Source organism: Tupaia chinensis, unplaced genomic scaffold (genome assembly GCF_000334495.1).
Source record: "Tupaia chinensis unplaced genomic scaffold, TupChi_1.0 Scaffold000112_1, whole genome shotgun sequence".
Taxonomy (NCBI): domain Eukaryota; kingdom Metazoa; phylum Chordata; class Mammalia; order Scandentia; family Tupaiidae; genus Tupaia; species Tupaia belangeri.
In genome coordinates, this window is record NW_006159576.1 from 2750001 (window position 1) to 2766637 (window position 16637).

The following is a 16637-nucleotide window of genomic DNA, read 5'->3' on the forward strand; positions in this document are numbered from 1 at the left end:
GCCCCCCCCCCCCCCCCCGGGGGGGGTGTTTTCTTGCTTTCTGTCTCTGTCTTTCTGGCGAGCACATGCACCCTATGGCAAAAACCTCTCCATTAAAAAAAAAAAAAAAAAAAAAAAAAAGATATTCCTGTTTTGTTCTCTTAGAGCACTGGTATATTTTCTTCATAGTACATACCATGGGTTTTAAAAATATTCACCACCACGACCCTTGCCTACCAGCACACTGACTAGTACACTCAATACATATTTAACAAAGGAGAAATCATGCTCACATACTCTAAGACACACATAAACGGAGAATTCCATTTTTCAAAATAAACTCTCACATGAAAGCTAGAGTGTATCACTGTTCTAAAATTCTTACTATAAATATTGTTTTACCTAATTAGATATTTAATATTAATTGTGAATTTTAGTTTCATTAAAATGTAAAGTGAGGGGCCAGGTGGTGAGTTGTACAACTGGACCCACATAAAACATATCCTGGAGTTGTGTGTGTGTGCTTAAATAATTATTTATTTAATTTTATTTATTATTGTTGTTTTGAAAATTTGCTATAGAACGCATGAGCTCACCAGAGAGAGAGAAAGAGGGAAAGTGAAAAAGCAAGCCACCAGATCTGAGATTCGAACCACAGTGGATCATGTGGAACTCCAGCACCTTAACCACCACACAACCTGCTGGCCCCTGAGCTTATGTTCTGAACCTCCCTGAGCATGCTGGGTGTGTGTGCGCGCCTGTGATCCGGGCTCAGGGAGATGTACAATAGCATCAGGACCCTGCTGGCAGTGCCTGTTTTTCTCTTTATCTCTCTCATGAAGGAAAGAAACGAACAAACTTAAAAGAAAAAAAAGTAAAGTGAAAACCTTCTCTTAACCTTTAGAGAAGGATTTATATTTTTTTACAAGATTAAGATTTCAAACAACCAAATCATAATAGGTACTGTGGAGAGCATGCCGACGAGTGTAGTCACACACTCATCCTTTCACCTCAATTTCTCCACCCGTTGAGATCTTGGGCATGCACACACATGCACTCCATGTGTCTTCCAAGCCACCTGGGCTGAGACTCAAAGCATACAGTTGGCCATGTGGGATCTAGTTCCCTTAACCACTAGAACATGGAATAATCCATTCCATGTTCTTAATATGCCATATGGCCTTCCAAAAAAAGCCTTAAAACTAAAAATTTAAGCATGATAAGTACAAAAATGTCATCAAAACTATCTGACACAAATGTTAAAATAAAGCATTCTGAAATTCTAGGACTTTCGATTTCGATGTGACGAGGGTAGAGGTGCTTGTTGGTGCAATTCTTTCCTACGTACTAAAAGCACCTATTAATGGCTAAAAAACCCTTGAAATACTGAAATGATATAAAGATAGCTAAAGGGAGAATACAACAACCTTAGAGGACAGCTATGATCATTATTTTATAAATGAGGAAACTGAAGCTCATGTAAAATGATTTGTCCACAAGTACAAAGCAGTCAGGTACAATTACGTACACATTTTGTCCTGACTCCAAAGTCCCAGTCATTTCTATGTCTTTCAAATTAGAATAAAATTCTATGAAATAAAAAACGAACATAGGCTTATCTAAATTCAATTGTGTGCTGCCAATTAAACATTAACATGAAAATCAACTAACATGAATTGACAGATAAAAGAAACAAACTATTTTGAAAATTTAAAGATCACAAGAAGTAAATTTCATACTGTAATGCAGTGGTCAGCCTGTAAACGAAATCACTTTCACCCTGGACCTATTTTTTAAACAAAATTTTACTGGAAGACAGCCATATTCACTATTTTACCTATTTTCAATGGCTGCTTTCAATTATAAGGGCAGAGTTGAACAGTTAAAGAAAGGAACGACCACATGGCCCACCAAGTTTAAAGTACTTATTGACTAGCCCCTTTACTGAAAAAGTTGTCTTTAAAACTAAATAGTCTATCCCTGTAAAAAATATCAACAACAGTATCTTCAGGTAAATACCTGTTTTATTAGTTGGTATGTTTATTTTGTCACATAGAGAACTACATTAAAAAACAATCTCGTGGGCCAGCAGGAGGTGTAGTGGTTAAAGGCTCAGGGTTCCCACATGGCCAAGTGCAGTTCGAGTCTCAGACCTTGCAACTTGCTTTCTTGCTTTCCCTTTCTCCTCTGTCTCTGTCTGGCAGCAAGTAGTGTAGAAGTTAAGACACTGGGTTCTCACATGGTAGACCATGGTTCAAGTCCCAGAACTGGAGGTATGCTTTCTCACTATTACTCCCTCTCTCTGGTCAAACTGAATAATAATAATATTAAATAAATAATTTTAAATAAATAATTGGGGGGGGCAGTCTTGTATAATCGGAAAGTCAGTACTAGTAGGCCAAGCAATATTTTTAATAGAACTGACTAGCAGGCTGTTAAAATAGGTTTGGCTTATATACTATTACATAATACCCTAACTCTCTTCTGTAACCCACTGTTTAGACAGATGAGAGCCTAAATTTTAAGGCTAACTTTTAATTGAGTACTACCTCAAGAAAAGGTATTCTTATCTCCTTTCCCTAAACAATCATTACTTTTCTTTATAGCATACAAAATATAAGAAATCAAATCAATAAATATATGATCTTAAACTATGCTTCAGGAAAGATTTGTACAAACTACCTACTTCATTATTTTATTTTGTAAAGAAAAAAACTACAACTGAACTGTTTCACAGGTTTTGTTAAGGACTTTAAATAGATTAACATGACAGCTTATAGCTCATACTTATGTAAAGAAACAAGAGTTTAAAAATGTTTTCTTTTGGTAGAGGATGTGGCGACATGAGTTCCTTTTAGTTTTTACTTGAAGCTGAAGGAATTAATAAAAGGATGAATAAATCAAGAATATAAGAGTTAAAACTGCCAACTTCAATAAAAAACAGCAATACAAAACAAGCATAAAATATAAAACATTCAAAATACAAATATATTGTTTCAGTTATAAAATAAGAGAAATTACATAGTTCTATCAAGCAATAAAAAAGAAAAAGTCATTAGAAGACTGAATACAATGTAGAACATAAAGTGACAGTCAAATATGTTGAAAGCTAAGGTTTAGAAACAATACTCTTGGAGATAATACAATCGTAAAGACCTATAAATATATTCGATGCATTCTAAGCACTAGGTACTGTAATAGCTTACACTATATATAGCACTTACTATTGCCAGGCACTGTTCCAGGACTTTACATAAAGTCATCATTCAATTTGCACAATGAACTATTACTGTCCACACTTCATAGCACAGCCAAGGAGTTTAAGTAGCATGCCCAAGGTCACAGGGTTAGTGAGCAGCAGAAGTAGCATTTGAACTCAATTAGTCTGGCTCCACAGTCTAGCTCCTAACACTTCTATCACAGTTGCTCTCATATAAGAGTGTAAGAAATCTGGAATGTTTGATAGTAATAACCCATACCATGGGGGCTTTCAACCAGTTTATGATTTTCCTCTGTTTCTCTCTGGTGAATTAAAAAAAATAAAGTTAAATAAATAATTCTTTAAAAGAAAGCACACTCTAGGATTTGTGGTTTAAAAATATCAATTACAGGGCCAGCAGGTGGACTCCAACATGGCCGACTGCAGTTAGAGTCCTGGACCTGGTGGCTTGCTTTCTCACTTTCTCTTTTTCTGTGTCTGCCTCTGGTGAGTGCGTGTGCCCTGTAGCGAATTAAAAAATAATAGTAATCGAACTAACAGATGGTGTAGTGGTTACATGACTGACCATGGTTTTAGTCCTGGACCCTATCACACCGAGTGTGAGTGCATGCGTGCCCAAGATCCTGAGAGGAGAATGGAGGAGAAGGAATTACAGTTTGGCCATCCCCCTTGGGGAGTGATTTCTCACTTTCCTTCTCACTATCTCTGTCTCTCTCTCTCTCCAATGTGTGCACGCCCTAAGGCAAAAACCTCTCAAAAAATAAAGAAAAAAAAATATATATTAATCAATTCTAAAAAAAAAGAAAGAAAAGAAAAGAAAAGATGAGTTCCTGGGGCTATAACTTAGCCTAGTGGTAAAGGGAACTGAATCTCAAAGGGTCAACTGTGGCCCAAATACTAGTACTGATAGCTTTAAAAACACAATGAGGTGTGTATGTTGGGGGGAACCATCAGATGCGTAGTGATTATATTACTGGATTCCCATGTGGCCAACTGTGGTTCAAGTCACAGACCCAATGGCTTGAAAATCACATTGGGTGTGTGTGGGTGCGTGTGTGGGGGTATGTGTATGCATGCCCTAGACCTGGGAAGAGAATAGAGAAGGGATTGTGGCATGGTCATCCTCCCCCCCCGGGGGGGGAGGGGTGATTACTCTGCTTCTCTCTCACTGTGTTTGTCTGTCTGTCTCTCTGGCAAGCACATATACCCTAGGGCAAAAACCTCTTTTAAAAAAATTATTGCGGCATAAACACACACATATCTGGAGTGTTTTTAAAGTCACTGGATCCAGGACTTGAGCCGCCTGGTCTACCATGTGGTATCCAGCTGCCTTAATCCTCATGATGTGGGCTGGTCCAAAAAAGATGATTTTCAAATCAGGGGCACAGAAAGTAAGAGATTCCTTCTACTTGAAGTCCTGACATCTTCCTATATGAGCAGAACTGAGGAACATAGGCCAACATCTTCTAAATTCACAGTTGCTAAGGAAAGGTAAATTGCTATTTTGAGAGAAGAAGCTAGAGTATATTTTGGGAAATGTAAGCAAAAGCCGTGGTAGGTTTTATTTCAAGTTAATGTGTTTACTTATTTTCATAGAATTTTTAAAAGTATTTGAGGTAATAAAAATATTCAGCACTTATAATCATAAATAGTCTAACGTAATTATCTGTGCTAAATAATAGGCCAGACACTTTAAGGTAAGTATGCCCTTGCACACACATGCACCCACACAAAAAATACACAATCTACAGCTCTCTAGGACACCAGCAGACCTGTGTTATTAATCTGAGAAAAACATAACATATTGCTCTACTGCTGAACTTTATTTAGAAAGAGAATCCTGGGAAGGTCCTGTTCTTCAATGAGCTTTTCTAAGCACACATTAATAAAAACTCTAACTTGCTTTCTTTCTATGGCAGTTTGCAGTTATCATGCAACTCAAATCTCCTAACACTGCAATCCTCCTTACCACAACATTCGCCCCATCATCTCTAATCTTTGAGTGTACCAAACTTTATTTAGGAACCATGCTGGTCTAGGAATTCAAAGGATGACAGAGCGCTATTCCTGGAAGGAGAAGAAAGAGCACAACAATAAAAAGCAAAGCTAAGCCATGAGTGAGGCAGAGTGGAACATATGATGTATAGTAGGAAGTCACAGACGAAACTAAGAATCATGGCAGAGAGCAGGTTGTGAGAGGCCTTGCATGACATGTCAAGGAGTTAAGCTTCTGCCCTTTAACAAGCAGCCAAGTAATGATGAATTTTAAACAATGGCATAGCACTGTTATAGCTACATTTTAGAAATGTATTACAAGACGCATAGAAGATGGTTTTGTGTGTGTGTGTGTGTGTGTGTGTGTGTGTGTGTGCTCTGCCAGAGGATGTATGTATTTCCTGGGTGAGAAAGAGAAAGGGAGAAAGCAAGAAAGCACATCCCATGGGGCATGGGCACACTGTGATCCCTTCTCCTCCATTTCTCTCCTTCTGTGATTTTGGGCATGCACACACATCCAGCATGCTTCTCAAGCCACTCTGTCTGGGACTTGAACCACACAACCAGCCATGTGGGGTCCAGCTACCCCCTACCACCACACTAAAGAATGGCCCTGAAAGATGGATTTTTAAAAGTCAAGACTGTGAGTGAGGAAGTGATAATATAAATGGACAAAATAAAATTCTAAAGATATATTAAGTTAAATCAGCAGAAGGGGAAATAAATCAGAGGAAAGAGTCTACAATTACTCCCAGATTGTGAGGCTGGGTATACAAGAAGGCAGAGTGTGTAAGAAGGCATTCAGGGATGAGTGTCAAACACAGGGGAGAGGTCAAGGCTAGGGACAGAGCACTGACTGGAGAAACAAGCACACTGACGGCAGTTGACACCGTAAGAATTAAATGTACTGCACAGAGGGGCTGGCAGGTGGCATGATGGTTAAGGGCACTGGACTCCCACATGGCCTACCACAGTTTGAGTCCCAGGCTTGGTGGCTTGCTTTCTCAGTTTTTCTCTCTCTCACTCTCTCTCTGGTCAAACTGAAAAATAATGATAATAAATAAATAATTCTTAAAAAAAAAGTTCATGGAATTAGTTAAAATATGAGCTTATTAATAAATAAATAAAATTTAAAAATATAAATGCACTGCCCAGAAGGCAGAATGAGCTAGCTCTTCATCTTTTTTTACTTAAGAGTGGTTATTTTTTTTGCTATAAGACATAAGAATTCACTGGAGAGACAGAGATTGAGAGAGACAGAAAGCAAGAAATCCACCTCCCCCCAGGGGAATGGCCACACTACAACCCCTTCTCCTCCATTCCCCTCTCGGGATGTTGGGCAAGCATGCACACGTGCCAAGTGTGAGTTTTAAACTGCCTGGTCTGGGACTAGAACCACAGTCGGCTACATGGGAGTCCAGCAACATAACCATTATGCCATCTGCTGGTTCCTATCTTCATTTTTCAGAGGTAGATAAAATAAAGAATTCATGAAGAGCACCAAAAAGAAAATGGCAAAACAGTGTGAGGGCAAAAGAAGAGGGGTTTATGGAAAAATAAGATAAAAAGGAAGAGTAGTCAACAATATCAAAGGCAGAAGAAAAGCACTACTACAAAGAATGAAGTGTTTCTGATTTGATAAGGCTAAAAGGCAGCCTTGCCAGCTAAGATCAGATTGCAAGGGGTTGAGGAGCAGAGGAAAGGGAGACATTTAAATCTCTGGGCTTTGAAGAGAAAGAGGAGGCCAAAGCTAAGAGAAGTTTCTGCTTATTCAATGAGAGATACAATGTTTAGAATAAAGAAAAGAAGCTAGGAGAAAGGGATAGGCTAAAGATTTAGAAAAGTGAGAACAAAGCTGTGGAGCATAGTTCTACAAGAGGTGGTAGGAAATGAGAGAGTAATCAGACAGACACACGATTGGCCTTGAAAGAGTTAGGAATGAACATGGAGGAAGTTTAGGTTAGACAGAAACATGCTAGAAGTACTGGGGGAGGAGGACATGTCAAGAGAATTCAGACAGAGAGGCCCAGATCAGTGTATGAAAGTAAGGAGTTAAACTGAAGAAAAGGTAAGAGCTTTGGGGTAACTACACAGTGAACAAGAGAAAGAGCCTTCATAAGGAAAAGAATAGAGAAAAAGAAAATAAAGAAAAGAACAGAGAAAAAGTGGTAAAAGTCATATGGATTAGACAGAATGGAAAAAATTTAACAGAAAATATGAAGATATCCACAAATAAATGGAGAAGAATAAGTTGGTCATTCAAAAAAGGGAAATATTTTTACTAGTAAGTATAAATTAAAATAGGCAAAATTGTTTTTACTTTAAATAATCAAAATAATAACCCTGAACTCAGGTAAGGTGAAACAGATAAGAACCACTATGTGCAGACATCTTCAGTTCACTAAGGCTGAGTATGAGGGCAGAGGCTCATAGGAGCAGTGAGGAAGGGAGAATATGAAACTTATTCTTAACACCTAGAATGATGCCTGGCCTCTATGGCAGTGGTTCACTAAAAAAAAAATCTGCTGAATTAATGAATGGTAAAATGTGCATCAAACAGGAGGCAGCTTCATATAATGAATGGTAAATGATACAGAATAAGACTTAGATCTGAATCTGAGCATCTCTACAGTAGCGCTACCTTGAAGCTTCTGTTCAACAACCCTCAGCTCCTTCATCTGCAAAGCACGAATACAAACTACCTTTCACAGCTGCTATGAGGAGTAAACAAGACAACAGGGTAAGTAACATAAAAGAACTCAAGAGGAAGAAAATGTGACATGAATACTTCCATGACCACCAAGTTACTTCTGCTAATCTGGTTTACTGATTGGGCAAGTGTCCCTCCCCTTTACTGCTTCATGGTTTCCCTTCTGAAGATACACAACGGATTCAAGAAGATACTTTAAGGTGGAGGTGAAAATCTTAGGTTCTCTACCACCACAAAATGGTAAGTGACAGAAGAAGAATAAGCTGTTTAGATGTCATTAAGATGATATTCTTAGAATGAATAGAGAACAAGAGATAGATAAAAATTACAAAAGAACTGAGCCAAGATGTTACTTATTTTTGTTTCTCTCTAAACATTAGTTCTACTATTTTATAATTAACACGCATTTTAAAAACTGGACCTAGTAACACATCCAGCAAACTACACATAACAGAAATACAAAGCTAATGATAATAAATTCTAAACTTATCTGTTAAGAATGAAATAATAATAAAGTTTGATCACTTATTATTTGCCAGACCAAGGTTATATGCTTTCATATATTTTTAAATCTCTAGTTTTCACAACTCTATTAGATACATAATAACATCCTCATTTTGCTGATGAGGAAACAGAGGCACAGAGAGGTTAAGTAACATGCCCAAGGTCACACAACTAAAAAGTGGCAGATCTTGGGTTTCACCTTGCAGTATAGTTCCAGAACCAGAGCAAATAAGCTTCACACAGTAAAGCAGGTCTTCTAAAAATGCCTGCCTGTATCACTGTCAGCTGCAACCTGCTAGGGCAGCTATCACCTCTCGATTAAAAGCCAGATCTCTGAGACCCAGCATCTGAGCATGCTCTGTTAGTATAAGCTGCTGTGATAAGAGCGAGGAACTCCGTTGTATAAGAGGACTTCTCTAGAACACTGTCACACACCTATCTCTAAGGCACCTGGAAGTCATGGTTACATCCACATTGACATACAGAACTCAATACTGACACTCTCTACACTCAAGTGAATTATATATGCAAACAAAACACAGAAATTTTCATTCGAGAGGAAAATTTATAAGAGGGATCACATGTCCCTATGCTTACCATAAATATCTAGACATCTCATACAGAAACAGAAAAATTTCTTAAATTTACCTGTTATTTTCTTTGGACAATATAAAATGCTCATGAAAAGTAACCATATGCCGATGTACTCAGGAAGCCACTCATAAAGGAAAAAACCTTTAGCATGCCCCTACCCAGTCTTGGACCAAATCAAATGCCTCAGGAAGTCTCTAATTCTTCTATTAGTGTCCACAGAATATGAATACTTTAATATGCAACATATCTCTAAAAGCAATAAAAACATGTAAAAATCCTTTGCGATTGTTACCCTACCTAATATTACTTGATTTCAGATGCTCCTCTGATTTCAGGTTTCCAGTCCTCATCTGGGACTTAATTCAAACGTTTTTCTCCCACAGTGACTGACTGCAAGAACATCCGATTTCTTATAAGGTAGAATAGTTTAAGACATTCCAGGTAGAGGAGAGGAGGAAAATACAAGGTAACCTAGAGTAACAGAGAATCCCATGAAAAAGTTATTTTATTTGAAATGATTGACTATGAAAAGCAAAGGGAACATTTCAAAGCCTTTTTTCCTTTTGTATTTAGTTTCTTCAAAACACTTTTAAAATAGTTTCTTTCACTTATTTCAAGTAGATTACACTGTTGGATCAAAGTGTTGCCTAATCTGCCTTATAGTCTAAAAGCTGAGTGATCTTTACAGAATAAACAGATAGCAGTTTTTCAACAGGGTGTTGTTTGCTGTTTGTTTTTGCTAGAAGGAGCATGCACTTGCCAGAGAGAGAGAGAGAGAAAGATGAACGTACCAACCCTTGGGGTGGGTAGTCACACCACAATCCTTCCTTTCTTTCTTTTTCTTTTTTGTTAGAGGGCATATACACTCACCAGAGAGACAGAGAGGGAGAGGGGGAAAAGCACCCCCGCTCCCCAATGGGGAATGGTCATGCCACAATCCCTTCTCCTTCATCTCTCCCTTCTTTTGGGATTTTGGGCAAACACACATGTGCCCCACGTGTTTCTCAAACCACCAGGTCCAGATCCAGTTGCCTTAACCACCAGGCCATGGAACTGGCCCCTTCTCCATTTCTCTGTTCTGTCAGAATTTTGACCACACATGCACCCAGCAAGTTTTTTAAGTTGCCACAATCGAACCCACGTCAGCCATGAGGATCTGGCTCACTTAACCTCCAGCAGGGTTCTCACAGAACCAGGGAGAGAATGCCCTATATGACACAGCAGCAGATGGATTCCTTACAGAAGAAAAAACATGTAAAGCGATTAAACCACAATAATAGAAGGTATGGATAATGCTTAAATTCTAAGATTGACTGAAAAGGTCAGGTGTTTAGGTCTTTATTCATTTACTGAACAATATCTGGTTACTTTTGTGTGCTAAAACAGTTGAGCATACAATGCTATACAAAACAGAAACGGTCCCTGTTATACATTTAAAATCGAATGTACAAACAGACCCACAAAGAAGGTAGTGCCTGAAAGCACGGACTCAGGAGTCGGGAGTAAGTCAAGTCACAGGAACACAGAGCAATTTCTTGGGGATATTAATTTATCAAAAATTTGGACAAAGTAAGCTAAGTAGTTGTTACTGGCTTTCGATCACTGCTTACGTTTATAACTACTATGTGCCAGACTCTATGCCAAATGTTCTATAAGCCTGATCTTACAGAACGGGAGTATAAGCTAGCAGCTCATCATCTTGAATTTATTCTAACTGGGTTCAAACCAGGCTCTGCTACTTACTATTTGTGTAACCTTACGTAAATGACTTTTCTATGCCCCAGTTTTGTTAGATAAAGATGGAGAACAAGACTAAAAGAGTTAATATAAGTTAAGGACCTAAGACTGCTCCTTAGTAGTAAGTCCTCAAAAATTATTAGCCATTATTGTCTTTACCGTCATCATTTATACATATTATTATTCCTCCCCACAAATTTAAAAGGTAAACACTATTATCCTCATTCTATAAATTGGGAAACCGAAGCTAAGAACTTACACTAATCAATTCTAACATAAATACAAACTTTCTTTCTTTCTTCTTTTTTTTGGAGAGGTTTTTGCTATAGGGCGCGTGCACTCACCAGAAAGACAGAGAGACAGAAAGAGAGAAATCACACCCTAAGGGGGATGGCCACGCCACAATCTCTTCTCCTCCATTCTCCTCTCGGGATCTTGGGCACGCACACGCACCCAGCGTAAGTGTAAGCCACTGGGTCCAGGACTTGACCCGTGGTCAACTACATGGGAGTCCAGGGACATAGCCATTACACTAACTGCTGGTCCCAAACTTTCATAATTTTTAACAAAGTGTTTTAAGAGGAATTTCAAACACATAGCAGGTCAACGTGGATTTTGGTGCCATAATGCCAATGCATGCACTCAATCTCCTGTGACTCTGGCTGTATTTTAGTAGGAAAGAATGCCCAAGTTCCTTAGCATAGTATATTGGGTCTCCTGGCTTTCCATTTTGATTTGAAATACCTAAATTGCTTTTAAAATTCCTTGCTATTTTGCCCCTCGATATCTTGATATCTTTACTTGTGGCTCTTTCATTCAACCCAGACTGCCCTCCCTCTTTGCTCTTTGTTTAGTTATCCCCTTTTTCTATTTTTTTAAAAAAAGAATTGTTTATTTAATTGTATTTATTATTATTATTATTTAATTTTGACCAGAGTGACGGGGGTGGGTGTGGGTGGGAAAGCAAGTTGCCAGGGCCAGGGCTCAAACTATGATCAGCCATGTGGGAGTCCAATGCCCCAACCACCATGCTACCTGCCACCCCTCCCCTTCTATTTCAAACTCAGTGACTCTAAGAATGCCTTAGCTTGACTGAGTACTCCTAGTGCGTCTTTTTTTCTTTTTTTAGAGAGATTTTTGTTATAGGACGTGTGTGCTCACCAAAGACACAGAGAGAAAGAGAGAAACCACTTCCCAGAAGGGATGGCCATACAGCAACCCCTTGTCCTCCATTCTCTTCTGATTTGAGCACACATGCACACACGCCTGGTGTGAGTTTCTTCAAACCCCTGGGTCTGGGACTCGGACTATAGTCGACCATGTGTGAATATGGCGCCTTAGCCACTATGCCACCTGCTGGTTCCTCTCCCCATGCATCTTAGTGCCCACCTCTATCACAACACTGTTCACACACCTCTACAGACAGGCCTGCTCCACCTTGTACCCTGTGCTCAACATAGTGTTTACTACAAGCTACTCAAACCTAACTTGGACTAGTCTCTCCATAAACATCAAGTCCCTAAAAATTTATGTTTCTCAAATCTGACAATAATTTGAAGAGTTTTCTAGGAAAACAAACTGAAAGGTTTTTTTTTCCTCTGAGATCCAAGAATAACTTACTTCCTTATAAGTTCAGAGAATCTACCATTTTACACAGTCAATTAGAAAAACATATGATCATTTGCTTGGCTCTCTGAAATTCAGATCATGTTTCATCACAGGATCTATACAGTACACAAAGTCCACTAAATATGTCTATGAAAATATAAAATCTGAAACTTCAAACAAAACATGAATAAATTCAAATTTAAATTGAGCCAGCAATAACCAGAAAGCTATCTTGCCACATCTCAATTTTTATATCAGATGAGAAATGCCAGAACAATGATGTTTTCAGCCCCATGGAACCTTAGTGCCTCTTTAAAAAAAAAAACAAAAAAAAAACTGTATAAAAAAAAAATTGAAATATCCCCTATTAACTTCTTGAAATAAAATGCACAGATAATATAAACTATTTAACACATCTGAAAATGAATAAGGCCAGCTCTGCAGCATAGCAGTTAAGCACTATACAGAAGTCAGATCCCACCTGGCTGACCAGGATTTGAGTCCTGGCCTCAGTGGCTTACATGCTAGGTGCATAGACACACATGTCAAGGATCCTATTGGGGTGGAAAATTGGAAGGAAAAGGATGATGGTGTGACCAGGCCCACTGGGGAGTGCTTTTTCACTCTTTTACACAGCTTTAGTTATTAATTTCCAAAACTTGGAAGTAACTAGAATGTCCTTCAGTAGATAAATGGATAAGTAATCTGTGGTATAGCCAGACAATGAAATATCACTATTTAACAATAAAAAGAAATGGCCTATGAACCCATGAAAAAACATGGAGGAGTCTTAAATCTAAAATGGCTACATATTGTATGACTCCAACTACATGACATTCTGGCTAAGATGGAATTCTGGAGACAGCAGGAAGAACAATGGTTGCTTGGAGCTGAGAATGGGCTGAAGGTGTAGGTCAGAGATGAACAGGCACAGCACAGAGGAGTTGCAGAGTAGTGAGACTACTCTATATGGTGACTTGATGATGTGTACATGTCACTATAGATTTATCTGAGCCCACAAAATAAGCAACATTAAGAGTGAACCCTAAAGTAAACTAAGGACTTGGGTGATTGCCATGTGTCAGTGCAAGTTCATCAATTACGACAAACATACCACTCAAGTGGGGTATGTTGATAACATGTAAAGGTTACGTTTGTGTGGGAGTAGAGGGCATATGGGAATCTCTGTGCTTTCCTCTTAATTTTGCTACGAACCTAAAAATGCTCTAAAACAGTAAGATTTTTAAAAGAGAAAAGGAAAAGAAAACAATGGTGTGACCATAATCTTTTTTATTTTTTTAAGGTATTTACCATAGAGCATGTACACTCACCAGAGAGAAACAGAGGGGGGGAAAAAAAGAGAGACAGTGAAAGATCACCCTCCTCCCCCTGTTCCCTGGGGGGGGGGGTGTGTGGCCACAATTCCTTCTCCATTCTTTTCTTGGGATTCTGGGCACACATACACACATGTGGCATGTTTTTCAAGCTGCCTACTCTCTCACATACCAGAGTAGGTTATGTGAGATGTAGCACCTTAAGTACATCATGTCACCTACTGCTCTGTGACTGTCATGTTTTTTTTAAAAGCTTGTTTGTTTGTTCCATGTGAGAAAAAGAGAGAGGCACCCCCAATTGGGTCCTCACATCACAATTCACTCCCTGCCTTTAGACAGTCAGGATCACGGCATGTGCGTGCCTGGTGTGTACAAGGAGACCTCAGGATGCGAACCAGGGACTTTCCCACATGGCTTCAGTATCACAGAGCACTGCATTACTGCTGAGCCACTGTAGCTGGTCTAACTATAAGCTTTAATAGGTAACAGGGAACAAAACTGACTGGAACAAGAAACAGGAAGCACTTCTTATATAATGTAAAACACCATTTAGATACGGATTAGGGGAAAACAAAGATCAGCTGCTGCTTCTTTTTAAAGAGATATTTGCCATAGGGAACATGCATCATCAGAGAGACAGAGAGAGAGAAAGTGAGAAATCATCCCCTGGGGGAATGGCCACAATGCAATCCTTTCTCCTTCATTCTCTTCTTGGAATTTTGGGAAAGCATGCACACAGGCCTAGCCTGAGTTTTAAGCTGCCAGTTGCAGGACTCAAACCGTAGTCAACTACGTGGGAGTCCAGCAATGTAACCATTATGCCCTCTGTTGGTCCCCAAAGATCAGTTTCTCAACTTGGAGTAGGCAGGTAACATAGGAGACAAGTTAATTAACTCAAATAGCTAGCAACAATACTAAAGGTACTAATTTAACAAAAAAATTTTTAAAATTATTATGGTACATACAGTATATTTTCTATTTCAAGGTGGTGTCTCAGGTTTAAAAAATAAAAAACATATAGAAGTCAAATCTTAATTTTTTTAATGAAAAACCATATTTAGCCCATACTTCCAGACTATAATTATTTTTTTCTTGATTACTTTCCTGACTAAATAAATGGGTGCTATAATATAATGAAAAATTTTTAACAAATTAAATCAGATATAGAGCATGTAGAGCCTCTGGCAGATTATTTTATTAATGGCCCCCAATAAATCACACACCTACCACTTTACACCCTTGTGGAGTCCCTCCACTCACTGATCTCTGGGCTTACTTTGGCCAACTGGACTTCAGTACGTGACATAAACAGGGACTTGATTTAAAACTTGTACATTTGGGCTTGCCCTTTTCTAACACTGTCATCACATTAATAAACTGAGGATGAAAGACCACTTAGAAAGAGAGATCCATTTTCCCAGCTATCAGCCATCCTGGTTAAGGGCCCAGACAGTGAAGCCATTTTGCACTAAGCAAGTCAGGCTCAACTTGACCTAGAGAGTATGAGAGATGGGAGGCCGCTAAATAAAATCTCGGGAGAGTTTGAGCAAAAATCTAACTTGGATGTTAACAGGCTCCACCTGGCTCTGCTATGTTATGCAGTGATTTGACTTTCCAATAGGCAGTAGGAAAGAGAGTATAAAACCTCCCTTGTAAGTAAGCAGATTAGATCACACAGAAATTAAAATCTCAGATATAGAAGACAGAATCGCTCACCTAAAAAAATCCTCCACAAAGACTGAGAAAATTGCCAAAAAAAGAGAGCGAGAATAATATATGAGACATACTAAATACCATCAAACATCCAAATATGTGAGAAATTGGTATCCCAGAAGGTGAAGAGACTCATAAGGGCATTGATAATCTATTCCATGAAATCCTGCAAGAAAACTTGCCAAACCTAGAGAGGCATTCAAAGATCCAGTCCCAAGAAATACAAAGGACCCCAAATAGAATCAATCCCAGAAGTTCTTCTCCAAGACACATTATAGCCAGATTGAGCAAAACCACAGACAAAGATAGGATACTAAGATTGGCAAGAGAGAAACATCAAGTTACCTACAAAGGATATCCCATCAGGCTAACAGCAGACCTCTCGTTGAAAAATAATGCGAGCGAGGAAAGAAGAGGAAAAAATATTCAAAGTGTTAAAGGAAAAGCAATTTCAAACAAGAATATTGTACCTGGCAAGATTATCCTTCATTTGGGAAGAACAGACAAAAACATTCTTAGATAAACAAAACCTGAAAGAATTTACCAGCACCAGACCAGATCTCCAAGAAGTTCTGAATGGAGTGCTATACCAGAAAAATTAAATAAAGACACACACAAATAAGAGTTCAAAATGAAGAAAATGGCCAAGTTAATCGTAGGGACAAGTCTAGAGTTGAATGTTCTATCCCAGAATTTAATCAGGAAGATCGGACCATAACAGAAGATAGATTAAGTACATGAGACTGACCTGGTGAAATAGAATTTAATGACTTTTGACTAAATCATTGCTGATTTTCTTCTAGGCTTTGTTTTCCAGTATTAAGGATTTTTGTCCTGTCTTAAGCTGCTGATATGTTCATGTACCTACTATTTGAAAAGAATCCTGTTTCCTGGTGTTAAGTTTTAAGCAAAATTCTTTAGCATTTCTTTGATTTATTAAAGCTAAAACTACTTTTCTTGAAATTAAAAAATATATTTAAAAGGACCAGCAGATGGCATAATGGCTACATCACTGGACTCCCATGTAGTCAACTGTGGTTCAAGTCCTGGACCCAGTGGCTTAAACTCACACCAGAAGTGTGTGCGTGTGTGTCCAAGATGCAGACAGGAGACTGGAGGAGAAGGGACTGTGGCAGGGCCATCCCCCCCGGGGGGTGATTTCTTGTTTTTTTGTCTCTGTCTCTATCCATCTTTCTGGTGAGTATACACACCCTATAGCAAAAACCTCTCAAAAAAAAAAAAA

The 16637-nt window shown here is 38.6% G+C and overlaps 1 protein-coding gene across 8 annotated transcripts in view; it reads right to left on the reverse strand.

Moving 5' to 3' along the window:
• SMG7 (SMG7 nonsense mediated mRNA decay factor) overlaps window positions 1-16637 on the reverse strand; it is a 94744-nt gene that overhangs the window by 46748 nt on the left and 31359 nt on the right. Inside the window, exon 1 of one of the 8 annotated variants that reach the window (XM_006143873.3) lies at window positions 9300-9446. The exons of 4 other annotated variants lie outside the window; for them this stretch is intronic. In XM_006143873.3, the coding sequence (XP_006143935.1) occupies window positions 9300-9352 (53 nt within the window). In that variant the 5' untranslated portion in view covers window positions 9353-9446. Of the gene's footprint in view, window positions 1-9299; window positions 9447-16637 lie in introns of those variants that run through there. 3 more of the 8 variants (XM_006143878.3, XM_006143877.3, XM_006143879.3) reach the window with 3 other exon arrangements.